General features: G+C 35.6%; 1 protein-coding gene across 3 annotated transcripts in view; it reads left to right on the top strand.

Annotated features, from left to right (window-relative positions):
* REV3L (REV3 like, DNA directed polymerase zeta catalytic subunit) overlaps positions 1 to 14,819 on the top strand; it is a 139,712-nt gene that overhangs the window by 55,059 nt on the left and 69,834 nt on the right. For all 3 annotated transcript variants that reach the window (XM_037520237.2, XM_054699115.1, XM_054699116.1), the window contains exon 5: positions 7,913 to 8,009. In XM_037520237.2, the coding sequence (XP_037376134.1) occupies positions 7,913 to 8,009 (97 nt within the window). The remainder of the gene's footprint in view (positions 1 to 7,912; positions 8,010 to 14,819) is intronic.

The following is a 14,819-nucleotide window of genomic DNA, read 5'->3' as shown; positions in this document are numbered from 1 at the left end:
GTCAAACCTACTCTTCTTTCTGTCATATTTTTTTTTCCTCACTTCGTTTTCCTTTCAAATGTCTTGAAACAGAATTTAGGTTTTTTTGTCTCTTAGTTTACCAACTACTCACTCTTGGTTTAAAGCCTTCCATTTCTTCTACAGTATTCAAACTGCACCCTGCAATGTAGATTTTTATTTTTCTTAATTGTGGGCTATGTTATTGAGATCAGTCTCCTACTAGAAACAATTTAAGTGATAGGTAATATAGTTTAAAGAACTTAAATGTATCAAAAAGGTTACAGAACAATAAGAAAGTAGTGTCCAGAAGATAAACATGCTGGTATTAAGATGTTCTAACAGCTATTTGCAAGCTGCATTAAGCATAGTGTTTTTTCATTGAGGGGAAGTATAACTCTCATTCTTAATGTATATAGTGAAGTTTTTAAGAACATTTGTAAATGCTTCTAATAAATACCTGGGGGTGGGGAATGAGTGACTAAAAAAAATGCTGAAAGCATCCTTTACCCTCAGCAATGTGTTAATTTTTGAATTTTAGAACCTCCATTGAGACAGCCTTACTAGATGAGGGAGACAGAAATAAAAACCCAAACCTTACTTGGCTGGTGGAACCCTCTACAGAGTAGTAAGATAGGATCTCAAATAGATATGCCCTTAAGTTGAATACAAACAGAACATTTTGAGAACAGTTCAGCCCCGTTTGAATCCCGTAGAACTAAAAGAGATTCCCAAATCTAGAACTTGATCTGAAGTAGTTCTGGACTGACTAGTACACTCAGATCTAGCAGAGGCAAAAACAAATCCTCTGTAGAGGGAATTATCTTTATACAGTTCTCAAATTATCCCTAAAAGTAAAATTTCAAGTGTAATATTTTACACAATTTAGAATACACATGGAAACTGTCTCATGAGCAAAACCTAGCAAATATATACAGTTGTACATACCCCTGACCTAAAAAGAATGTAGATTTCGGAATTGTTAAATGAAGTTTGAAAACTATAATTCAGAATCTTTATCAAATGTATTGCCATTTGCAGTGCTCTAATATATGTTGTTTTCATTAAAAATTGTATGTCTTACCTCTCCAACTTGCTAAATAATATTCATATGTGAACTGACTTAGATGCAAATATTTTAAAAAATGTTTATAGGGACAAATACTAAATGTTACATTTTTATTTTAAATACACACAGATTGAAGCATTAAGACCAGGGTACAACTACCTTTTTTAGCAGACCAAGTAATTCACTTGTTCATATTAAGTAATTCACTTGTTCTACTGGGTAATAACTTCCCTTTTAGATGATAGCATATAATTACTAAATGCTAGTTTTTCTAATGTTCTCAACTTCTTAGAATACTATAAAATTCCTACAATAAATGAAATGTGAATAGTTGTTCCTTGGTCCTTAAGATCCTCAGGAGAGAAATCATCTAGTGAATGTTGAGGTAGGCTGTCTGCCCAATATTTTCCTTTTTCTCCATAGAAAAAGAAACTGAAAAATAAAGAGTAAAGGTATAGAGGGAGAGAAGATACCAGAGAAGCAGAGGAGACATGTCTATGATTCACTGCCTAACTTTCTCCCCTCTAAGGATCCCCTACCTTTCTTAGGTCTGTGTCATGGACTTTTTTTGGGGGGGGGCAATCTAGAGATTTTAAAGAATAAAACATAAAGATTCACCTTACCTAGTTTCAGGTCTTACTATAAAGCTGTAGTAATTGAAATGCTTGATATTGGCAAAAAGGAAAGACACATGGAGCCAGTATAACAATAGAACTAAGATACAGACCCATACAAAGATAATAATTTTATCTTTGATAAAGTTACAGTGTTAGTCAGTAGAGAAAAGATAGTTTTTCAACTAGTAGTGCTGAAATCATTAGCTACCCATAAGCCATAAAATAAAAATAAAAGAACCTAGACCTATACTTTATATGAAATTGACTCAAAGTGGATCATATAGATGTGCAGCTGTCAGACTTATAGAAGAAAAAAAAGGAAAAATCTACCTGACCTCGGGTTTGACAGTGATTAGCTACAACACAAAAAACATGATCCATGAGTAGAAAAATTTATAAAGTTGGATTTTATCAAAAATCTGGAAGGGATTATGTTAAGCAAAATAAATCAAGAAAAAAAGATAAATATCAGGTGGTTTCACATATATGTGGAATATAGAGAAACTAAACAAAGGGTCAGAAAGAAGACAACACTTGCAAACTGAGGCATACTGCAGGGGAGGTAGGGAGAGGAGTCAAAATGGGAGGAAGAGCACAAGGGACTATGGTGAGGGATCACAAGTGCTGTGGTGGTGGAAGAACTATAGGGACTACACGTGAGGGAAGAAATCAAACACTGTCCAAAAATTAGTGATGTAAGAAAACAAATGTTTAAATTTTAAAAAATAATAAAAACTTTTACTCTGTGAAAAATAGTATTAAAAATGAATACATAACTCAGTTTGGAAGAAAAATATTTTCCAATTATGTATCTTGTATCTTGTAACTAAAACATATAAAGAACTCTTAAAACTCAACAATAAAAAATAAACTACCCAATTAAAAATGACCAGACCTGATCAGAGTTAACTGAAGAAGATAAAAGAAACACATGAAAAGATGATTTTTGGTGTTCATTATATACTGTTTGGGCAATGCAAATTAAAACCACAAAGAACCATCACTATGTGTCTATTTGAATGGATTAAAGTTTTTAAGGGTCTCCCTGTTGGCACAGCAGGTTGACGTTGCCCACAGTCTCTGCAGCAAGGGTTCGATTCCTGGCCGGCCAGGGAGATATCCACATGGCATGGCAGACCTACTCCTTTGCCCACTGCTCCTCTCAGCAATGTCTTCAGTCCATCTACCTGTTCTGCTCCCCAACCTGTCACTAGTGAATCCTCTCACCCTCCCACGCCTCTGGCCTGTACCCTAGTTCTTGTATAAATAAAAATAAATCGTCTAAAAACAGTGTTTAAAAAATTATCAATATTTGCTGCTAAGGATGTGGAACACCAGCAACTCTTATTCATTACTGGTGGGAATGCAAAATAGTACAGCCATGTGGCAGTTTCTCATAATGTTAAACATAGGCTTACCATATGACCCAGTGACTGTATGTACCCTTAGATGTTTACCCAAGTGATTTATTTATTTTTTTTTTTATAGAGGCATGTTTTATTTATTTTTTATTTGTTTGTTTGTTTTGTTTATACATGCACTGGGTACAGTCAGAAGCACGGGAGGGTGAGAGAATTCACCAGAGCCAGAGTGGGGAGCAGAGCAGGCAGAAGGACTGAGGTACACTGCTGAGGGGAGCAGCGGGCGGCAGGAGAGGTCTGCGCGCCATGTGGGACCCTCCTCCTGTGGCCGGGGAGCAGCCGGGGATCGAACTGGCGCCGCAGAGGCCGCGGGCAGCTTCGCAACCCAGCGCTCAACCGCTGCGCCACCAGGGAGGCCCTACCCAAGTGATTTAAAACTATGTCCACCCAAAAACCTGTATGCAAAGGTATATAGCAGTTGTATTCATGATTCCTAAAAATCTAAACTAAGATATCCACTAAACAGGTTAATGGATAAACTGTATCTCTATACAGTGGACCATTGCTTATCAATAAAAAGCATAGAACTGTTTAGTCACATAGCACTGATAACACTGCATCATTTGTTTTGGTGGATTGTTGGACCTTTATTTTACATCATTGTTCATTTTTCTTTCTTTCTTTCTTTCTTTTTTTTTTTTTTTAACATTGTTTGCTTTCTTTTCTCAGGTATAGTCCCCATAGAATTTCCACCACCAATTCACCCCTGCACCATCACCAGTCTCTTCTGCTCCTCCCGCCCCTGTCTTGATCCCTCTCCCTCCTCCTCTCCTGCAGAATGTCTCTGATTTATAGTTGTCTATTTATTTTGGTTTTGTTTTGTTTTTTAATTGTTATTTTTCTCCCCTGATCCTTTATTTGGTTCCCCTATGCCCTGTGTTCCTCCTAAAAGTGAAACCATCCAATATTTTTCTTTTTCCTTCTGACTTATTTCACTGAGCATGATCCCTTCTAGCTCCATCCATGTTGCTGCAAATAGCATTAGTTTATCTTTTTTGATTGCTGAATAGTATCCCATTGTGTATATGTACCACATCTTTTTTGATCCAGTAATCTATTTTTGGGTATTTGGGTTGTTTCCAAGTCTTACCTATTATAAATAGTGCTGCAATAAACAGAGGTGCATGTATTCTCTTGAATTAAAGTTTTTGCGTCCTTTAGGTAGATCCCTAGGAGTGTGATTGCTGGGTCGTGTGGTAGCTCCATTTTTAGTAGACTGAGGAACCTCCAGATAGCCCTCCATAGTGGTTGGACCAGGTTGCACTCCCACCAGCAATGTAGGAGAGTTCCTTTTTCACCACATCCTCACCAAAATTTGTTGCTAGTTTTTTTAATATGTGCCATTCTTACTGGTGTAAGGTCGTATCTCATTGTGATTTTGATCTGCGATTTCCTGATTGTGAGGGATGTTGAACTTTTTTTCATATACCTGTTGGCCATTTGCATTTCCTCTTTGGAGAAGTGTCATTCTGCCCCCCCGCACCTTTTTTTTTTTTTTTTTTTTTTTTTTGTGGGACCCTCACCTGCGGCCCGGAACAAACCAGCGCTACAGAGGCTGCGGGCAGCCTCGCAGCCCAGCGCTCAACCGCTGCACCACCAGAGGAGGCCCTCTTCTGCCCATTTTTTGACTGGATTGTTTATTTTTGTTGAGTTAAACTTTAGATCATTTTAATGAGTAAAAGAAAACAGAGCTAAGAGTCTACAAATCTTATGATTTCATTCATATAACATTCTGAAAAAGGCAAAACTGTAGAAATGGAAGCATAATAGTAATTGACAGGGATTAGCAGAGAGTGTTGACTACAAATCAGATTTACAGGGGAATGTTTAAGGTTTAGAAATTGTTCTGTATGGTACTGGCACGATGTTACGTGACTGTGATTCATCAAACTTGTAAAAGTGTATTGTACTGGGGCCTCCCCTGGTGGCGCAGCAGTTGAGCGCTGGGCTGTGAAGCTGCCTGCAGCCTCAGCAGCACCGGTTCGATCCCCGGCCGCCAGGCGAGGGTCCCACATGGCGCGCAGACCTCTGCTGCTGCCCGCTGCTCCCCTCAGCAGCGTACTTCATCACTCTGCCTGTTCTGCTCTCCGCTCTGGCTCTGGTGAATTCTCTCACCCTCCCGCACTTCTGACTGTACCCAGTGCTTGTATAAAAAAAAAAAAAAAAAAGTGTATTGTACTGTACCTTAACTTTAAGTATTGAAGGTTAAATGTCTCCAGGAATGTCATGTGAATTTTGTGTAACCCCCTCATCTGGTGTAATTAGAAGGACATTTTATCTCTGTGATATCTTCCTTAAAAACCTATTGCCACATTCTAATCATGAGAAAAACATTAGCCAAATCCAGATTGGGTGATGTTCTACAGGTTACTGATTAGTACTTATGACTATCAAGGTCATGATAAACAAGGAAAAACTGAGAAGTATACCAGAGGAGCCTGGTGAAATATCGTAATTAAATGCAATGTGGGTACCCTGATTAGATCCTGTAATAGAAAGTGCACAATAGTGGAAAACTGATAAAATTAAATAGTAATATAGTGTGGGTAATAGTAATATACATACAGTATCAGTTTCCTTGTTTCGATAAATATATTGTGGTAATGTGAAATATTGACAATGAGGAACACCTGGTAAGCAGTACACAAAAACTCTGAACAATCCTTGACATTTTTGTAAATATAAAATTACTCTAAAATATAAAGGTTGTTGGGTGGGGGTGGCGTATGGGGGAGTGTGAGAACAACAGGTTGGTTATGAGTGTCAAGTATGAGCTGAAAGTTCAAGGACTGACAAATGGAAAAAGTTCTAGAGTATATCTAGGAGGTATTTGTAGGAAAAGGAGATAATTTTTGGTTTGTTTTGAATAGGTGAAAAAAGAATGAGAAAAGTTTAAATTAGCAATATATAGGTAAAGCACTTATTTTAGTGATAAAAGTTAGATTCATATTAGAAGTTTGTTTTTTTTTTTCAAAATTTGGAAACTACAATTTGAAGGCAGAAATACATGAAATTTAATTTGGCGAAATTAAAAGCAGGGACATTGTAAGTATGATGAAATGAATTTCATATCTTTATTTATCATATAAAATAGGCTTCAAGTTTTGGTTTTTGTTTTGTGTAAAATAAGACCTTATACAGAAGTCATAGAAAGATGAGTCATTTTTCTATTTAATTTTATTATTATTTCAAATATACAGTTAACTGACTATAAATTTCTTTTTTTTTAGATGTCTAGATTTTTTTTTATTTTTTAATTAATTTTTTTTATTTTTTACATCATTGTTCACTTTTAAACAATATTTGCTGCCCCCCCACCCCCTCAGGTGTAGTCCCCTTGGAGTTTCTTTCACCAATGCACCCGTGCACCATCACCTCAGTCCCCTGTGTTCCTCCCGCCCTCTGATCCCTCTCCCTCCTCTGATCCCTCTTCCTCCTCCTCCCCTGCAGGATGTCTCTGATTTATAATATATGCTACATCTTCTTGATCCAAACTGATTGTAAATTTCTATGGTAAAGTAATAACTGTTATATATATATGTATAACATTTTCTTATAAGTTAATGTAGTACAAGATGTAGTCTTACCTTACCATCAAAAGTAAAAAAGATTGAAAAATTTGAATTTTGCATATGCAATTTTGTCTCAGTGTTCAGATGAAATAGAAATGGTGCTCATTACTATAGTTTTAAGATAAAGCATATACATACTTATCACAGGGATATTTTATTAATATATATTTTAATATTCACAGTTGAAAAGAAATTTTATTTATGTAAAAATCTTATTTACATGTAATCTTATATCTAGTTTAATTATATACATAAAATAGGGAATTCCCATGTTCTGCAGGAAAATATCCTAAAACAGTATGTAAACTGTAGGTAAAATGTGAAATTTTATAGTGTGGTAGGTGACTTTGAATCAGTAAACTTGTGTAGATTCTTTATATAAATCTGTTAGAAAATATTTATGTTGTAATTTACAACTTGCAAAGTCATTTCATATAAATGGTCTAACCACATAAAGCCAAAATCTTTAAACTTCTGAAGGTGTATCAAATCGGTAATGTGTTTTGGCCCTGTGTTTTGTTAAAAAGCAAAATTTAGCTGGAGAAGATAACAGATTTAATATCTGAAATATTAGGATTTATATTGTGCCACTCAGATAAAAATCAGGCTTTTTTTAATCTAAATACCCACAAAAGATCATAGAAAAGGTGCTAACATTTACAAACTGCTTCTAAAGTCTGACCCCTCCACCCCCACCCCAACTCAGTTTCTGAAACTGGGGTGACCAAGCCAGAAGATTATAGTTTCCTATCATATTGTCTTTGCCTCAGGTTCCCACTCACTATTACTGTCATTACTTCTGAGATGCAGGAATATATATCCTATGTATTTCTTTTTGCTCAGGCATTAGTATTAAAACATGTTTTGAGTTTTATTTTATCCACTAGAATTTTAGTTGAGGTTCATAATGAATATCCTAGCCATTTCCATTAAAGTTTTCAAGAATTCTTAATTCTTTTTTTAAGCAATTTTTAAGCATACTGACCACAGTAGCACATTTAAATATATCATACTTTTATTCCACTATGAATGTATTGGAACCATTACTCTAAACTATATAGATATAGATATAGATAGGTAGATATATAGATATATTCAGTTCTATGAGTGTGTGGATTTTTAGGACACAATTTGAGCAACTGTTGATGTAAATTGTGCATTATTTTACTTTAAAGGGTAGTGATATGCAAGTCAAAAATAGAACTCTTTTTACCTTCTTTGCCTTTCTGTTCCTAGGTGATCCATTGTGTGCAACTAGTTCTTGCAAGGACCAGCTACCAGGAAATTCTGTTACTGGTACTTTATTTCGGTGGGAAGAAGATGAAATACCAAGGTTAGTTAATGTGGTAAATAAAAAGAAAACTTACCTACATATGTCTTACTTTAGGCAGAAACCAGTGGTTACTCTAACCTTATATTTATTTCTTGAATCTTTTAAATTTATCAAAAATGCAAATCTTAACACTATTGTGTTACATGGAATCATAGACCATGAGAATATTACCTAGTTACTACCTAATTAACAAAAGGAATCTGAATGTAAATCTTTATACTTCTCTCCAACATCCATCTTCATTTGCACTCTAAGTTGATATCCTATAACTTGTCTAGTAAAAAATCACATAATAAAATAGAAACCTGAAACTTAAATAGCAAATATTTTTAATATTTCTTAATATTTACAAGAAAAATGAGTGATTTGAGAGTGGTGACATTCCAGTTTTTAAATTTTCCCAACATAAGGCAAACATGTAATTAGCACCTATCTAAATTATCAACAGTAGCTTTATCTACATAGAACTCAGAGGGATTTCTGTTTTCTGCCACAAAGTGTTGCCCAAACTTTCTTGATCCCACTGTTGATCAGCTGGGTATTGGCAGGGTGTTATATTTTTCATCTCTAAACTACATATATCATCTGATGTTTTTTAAGCAGATTTTTTTTTTTTTTTACGAAGAATGCAAGGTAGTATTTATTTAGTTAAATGACTTTTTTTTTTTTTTGTGGGACCCTTGCCGGTGGCTGGGGATCAAACTGGCGTTGCAGAAGCTGCGGGCAGCCTTGCAACCCAGCGCTGAACCCTTGTACCACCAGGGGAGGCCCCTAGTTAAATGACTTATTTTGATGATAAAAATTTGATTTATTACTCATTTGAAGATAAACATCATAAAATATTTGTTTTGAACTTAGTTTCTATTCTTCAAAGTCCAATGTGTACTTGACAGAATTTCCATCTTATAGAATTACTTGGACTTCTTAATACCTAAAATTAAGAAAAAGTCCTATTAACTAATGATAGAAATACATTGTTTTATGACTGTAGTATAATATCACAGAGACTTTGAAAACAGAAGTGATAAGGACAGTCAGTTACTTGCCTTATCTCTTGATAAACACACGCACATATTTTGGTTCCTTCTTTAGATACAGCAGAATTGTCTTTATAATCATGTTGAGATGGTGCTAAGTTTAGGGAGAATATATTTTACCACATCAGTTTTTTATGATACAGTCTCTCTGTTTTCCAAAAGTTGCAGCAAATCAACTTGATCCCAGGATTTTACCTTCTTACTAGATCCCTTGATTTTCAGAGTTCTGCAGAGTAATTTGGTTTTTTGCGTGATCAATTAAAATCAAAGTTTTTTGTATTTGATGTCTTTCCATAACAACATTCTTCTAGTTAGGCCATAAGACAGAAATAAAACTTCACTGATTAGGAGATTGGAGAAACCCTAGGTGTAATAATTAAAAGTTTGAAATTTAGAAAGCTTTTAATAGTTGATAAATTATAAACAATGAGGTGTGTAGGTGTCTAGTGAAATTACACAAAGTATTCAGAATTAGAATTTATAATAAATATAGGATAGCTATATATTTGCCTCAGATTTCATAATTTTTATTTTGGGGATGCTTATATTAAACATGAAAATTCATAATTATATCAAGTACAAATAATGTTAAAATTTTTTGCAGTGCTCTTAGATTTTTATTAGTCTTGTTTCTATCCCCAGTGCTAGTTAGCACCTTCTTCTGAGTACTTCTTTTTACAAAGAAACATATTATATTCCTTCACAAACATTACTACAGGGACCATAACAAATAGAGAACAATTAAATCATAATGAGATGACAGTGCTAAGTTAGCTCTACTAACTTTACTTGCTAATTCATTGTAGATTACCACATATCATGGATCTTCAGGGTCTTTTGCCAGAATATTAGGTCCATAAAAGTCAAGTCTGATTCAATAATGTTGGGTTTGTTTGTTTGTTTTTTTAAGAAGCTTTTTTTTTTTTTAAAGATTTATTTATTCATACATACAGGAACTGGGGTACAGGTCAGATGTGCGGGAGGGTGAGAGGATTCACCAGAGACAGAGCGGGGAACATAACAGGCAGACTGACTGAAATACACTACTGAGGGGAGCAGCAGGTGAGACAGGAGAGGTCTGCTGTGCCATGTGGATTTCTGGCCAGCCGGCCAGGATCGAACCCACGCTGCAGAGGCTGCAGACAGCTTCACAGCGCTGAGCTCAACTGCCTGTCCCACCAGGGGAGGCCCTGCTTCAGTAATTTAACCCTGGCTGCCCATCAGAATGATTTGAAGAAATTTTTATATTATGGATATCTGACCTCCATCCTTAATCATTCTAATTAGTAGGTCTGTTGTGTTTAAACTATGAACAGAAATGTGCAGAGAGGTCAAGTGTCTCATTATCATCATACTGCTTATCTACCTTATGTAACTAAAATGAATGGTCTACGTGAATTTGCTGACTCAAATTCTTTACTCACTCTTTTTCTATCTACTGGAAACATCTTGGAACAACTCCTGTTTTAAATATCTGGAGTAATTTTGTAATAAAGGCAAGAAATAGTTATATATTTCTACTGTGAGGTTGCAATTTTCGATGTTATTTTTTTCCCCTTCCTTTGTCACAAATGTGCTGCTACTAGAAAATTCACCCTTGAGACATTTGCAACATAATATTTTTCAAAAACATGAATTTTTTTTTTTATGGGTTTACCACTATTTTTTATTTTTTTAAATAATAAATTTTATTTTTATATTCCCCATACAATTGCAACCCCCTTATTTTGACCCCAATCCCTCCCCTCCCGCCCTCTACCCCCCATAGAGTGTCTCTGGTTCATAGTTTTTTGTTGATTTTGATTTTCACTTTCTTATAGTTATTCATTTTCCTGGACCCTTATTTCAGTTTTCTAGATTCCTGCTATGAGTGAAACCATCCGGTATTTTTCTTTTTCTTTCTGGCTTATTTCGCTGAGCATGATCCCTTCCAGCGCCATCCATGTTGCTGCAAATTGCCTGTGTTTATCTTTTTTGAATGTTGAGTAATATTCCATGGTATATATGTACCACATCTTCTTGATCCAGTCATCTATTTTTGGGCATTTGGGTTGTTTCCAAAGCTTAGCTATTGTAAACAGTGCTGCTATAAACATAGGGGTGCAGGTGCTCTTTGGAATTGATGTTTCTGTGTCCTTTGGGTAAATACCTAGGAGTGGAATTGCTGGATCATATGGAAGCTCTATGTTTAGTAGGTCCAGAAATCTCCACACAGCTCCCCATAGTGGTTGGACCAGTTTGCACTCCCACCAACAGTGCAGAAGAGTTCCTTTTTCTCCACACCCTCGCCAACATTTGTTGTTGCTAGTTTTTTTAATATGTGCCATTCTCACTGGTGTAAGATGGTATCTCATGGTAGAAAAACATGAATTTTTTAACATAAGGAGAAAAGTATTGACCATAAACTATTTTGTCGTGACTCCATTTCATGGCTAAACAGACTGTTAAATTACATAAGGAAAACAGTCTGCATTGAGAATTAATTTTTCTGAAATTAAAATGGATATATTGTGATAGGTTGACTGCCTTTTCTCTCAATGGTAAAAAGATGTGTGTGTGTGTTTTCTGTCTACATGTGCACATCATGATGTACCACGTGAATGTATACATGTATTTATTTGAATCGTAATTCTAGGGCATAAACAAATTCCAGTGTTCAATCATAATTTCCTTAAGGGTAGGAAAGGGAAAATGAAGTTTTACTAATTTTCCATTAAAATAGTTTTTAAACATTTCAAATAGGAATTTTAATGAAACTGCCATCATCCACTTTTTAGTAAAATCATGCTTTTCTGTCTTTTACTTGGTGTCCGTATTGATAGGAACTCTAAATTTTGAAATAAGTTGGGATCCACATTGGATGTATTTGTTCTATCAGTCAGGGACAGTTTCATAGTTTGTTTCTAATCTTTTTTGTGACGCTAATGAAAAAACACTTTTGAGTCACAGCATATTATTGGGGAACAACCCTCTGCGGTTTTCATAAAAATTAGTGACCTCGTTGAACTCAAGTGGTTTCTCAATTCTGTAGTTAAGGAGAATTTCAAAGCACTTGTCAGCTCAGCAGTAGTTGAGCTCAGGAGGAACAGCATCATTTATCCATTTTCAGTCTGCCTGCTTCCTCTCTTCTCTTGCTGCATTTTCTTTCCTTATTTTTAAAACCCATTTATGACTGCAGAGAAAGACATCTCTGGGTAAGTGATTGCATTTGTATGTAGTATTTATTTACTTACTTATTTTTTAATTTTTTTTTTTATTAGATAATAAATTTTATTGTTATATTCCCCATACAATTGCAGCGCCCCCATTCTGACCCCAATCCCTCCCCTCCCGCCCCTGCCCCCCTAAAAGTGTCTCTGGTTCATAGTTTTTTGTTGATTTTGATTTTCACTTTCTTATAGTTATTCATTTTCCTGGTCCCTTATTTAAGTTTTCTAGATTCCTGCTATGAGTGAGACCATCCGGTATTTTTCTTTTTCTTTTTGGCTTATTTCGCTGAGCATGATCCCTTCCAGTGCCATCCATGTTGCTGCAAATTGCATGTGTTTATCTTTTTTGAATGCTGAGTAATATTCCATGGTATATATGTACCACATCTTCTTGATCCAGTCATCTATTTTTGGGCATTTGGGTTGTTTCCAAAGCTTAGCTATTGTAAACAGTGCTGCTATAAACATAGGGGTGCAGGTGTTCTTTGGAATTGATGTTTCTGTGTCCTTTGGGTAAATACCTAGGAGTGGAATTGCTGGATCATATGGAAGCTCTATGTTTAGTAGGTCCAGAAATCTCCACACAGCTTTTCACAGTGGTTGGACCAGTTTGCACTCCCACCAACAGTGCAGAAGAGTTCCTTTTTCTCCACACCCTCGCCAACATTTGTTGTTGCTAGTTTTTTTAATATGTGCCATTCTCACTGGTGTAAGATGGTATCTCATGGTAGTTTTGATTTGCATTTCCCTGATGACAAGTGATGTTGAACATTTTTTCATATGCCTGTTGGCCATTTGCATTTCCTCTTCAGAGAAGTTTCTTTTTAGCTCTTCTGCCCATTTTTTGACTGGATTATTTTCTTTGTTGTTGTTGAGTCTCATCAGCTCTTTGCAGATTTTTGTGATCAGTCCTTTATCATTAGTGTTGGGTGCAAAAATGTTCTCCCAGTTGGTGGGGTTTCTCTTTGTTTTTGTTATTGTCTCTTTTGCTGTGCAGAAGCTCTTTAATTTGATGTAGTCCCAGCTGTTTATCTTCGCCTTCACTATCACTGCTTTGGGTGATGTGTCTGTAAAGATGTCTTTGATGTGCAAATCACGTAGTGTTTCGCCTATATTTCCTTCTATATATTTTATGGTTTCAGGTCTTATGTCTAATTCTTTAATCCATTTTGAGTTGATTTTTGTGTATGGTGTGAGGTAGTGGTCAAGCTTCATTCTTTTGCATGTAGCGACCCAGTTTTCCCAGCACCATTTATTGAACAAACTGTCTTTGCTCCAATGCATAGTCTTTGCTCCTTTGTCAAAGATTAGTTGACCATAAATCTGTGGGTTTATTTCTGGATTTTCTATTCGATTCCATTGGTCTGTATGTCTGTTCTTGTGCCAATACCATGCAGTTTTGATGATTATGGCTTTGTAGTATAGTTTGAAGTCTGGGAGTGTGATGCCTCCATTCCCTTCTTTTTTTTTTCAGGAGAGCTTTGGCTATTCGGGGTTTTTTGTGATTCCATATGAATTTCATCAATAATTGTTCTATTTCTTTGAAGAATGACATTGAAATTTTGATTGGAATAGCATTGAATCTGTATATTGCTTTTGGAAGGATGGCCATTTTAATAATGTTTATTCTTCCAATCCATGAGCAGGGGATATCTCTCCATTTCTTTGTGTCTTCTTCTATTTCTTTTAACAGTGTTTTATAGTTTTCTTTGTATAGGTCCTTTACCTCTTTTGTTAGATTTATTCCCAAATATTTGATTTTTTTTGTTTCAATAACGAAAGGGATGGTTTTTTTGATTTCTTCTTCTTCAGATTTATTGTTTGTGTATAGGAAGGCTACTGACTTTTGCGCGTTGATTTTGTATCCTGCCACTTTACTGAACTGATTGATGAGTTGAATTAGCTTTTCTGTGGAGTTTTTGGGGTTCTCTATGTATAATATCATATCGTCTGCAAATAGTGATAGTTTGACTTCTTCTTTTCCTATTTGGATTCCTTGGATGTCTTTCTCTTGTCTTATTGCCCTGGCTAGGACTTCCAGTATTATATTGAAAAGCAGTGGTGAGAGTGGACATCCTTGTCTTGTTCCAGATCTTAATGGAATTGCTTTCAGCTTTTCACCATTGAGAATGATACTGGCTGTTGGCTTGTCATAGATGGCCTTTATGATGTTAAGGTATGTTCCTTGTATCCCAAGAATTTCAAGGGCTTTTATCATGAATGGGTGTTGCACTTTGTCGAAAGCTTTCTCAGCATCTATTGATATTATCATATGGTTTTTATATTTCTTTTTGTTGATGTGTTGGATAACGTTGATTGATTTTCGGATGTTGAACCATCCTTGTGTCCCTGGAATGAATCCTACTTGGTCGTGGTGAATTATCTTATGGATACATTGTTGGATTCTGATGGCTAAAATTTTATTGAGGATTTTTGCATCAGTGTTCATTAGGGAGATTGGCCTGTAGTTTTCCTTTTTTGTGTTGTCCTTGTTCGGTTTTGGTATTAGTGTAATGTTGGCTTCATAGAACGTGTTTGGTATTGTCCCTTCCTTCTCAATTTTT

The sequence above is a fragment of the Talpa occidentalis genome, unplaced genomic scaffold (genome assembly GCF_014898055.3).
Source record: "Talpa occidentalis isolate TD23 unplaced genomic scaffold, MPIMG_talOcc4v2.1 talOcc4.2, whole genome shotgun sequence".
Lineage (NCBI taxonomy): Eukaryota > Metazoa > Chordata > Mammalia > Eulipotyphla > Talpidae > Talpa > Talpa occidentalis.
The sequence above is the reverse complement of the archived record's forward strand: the minus strand, read 5'-3'. Positions and strand labels throughout refer to the sequence as shown.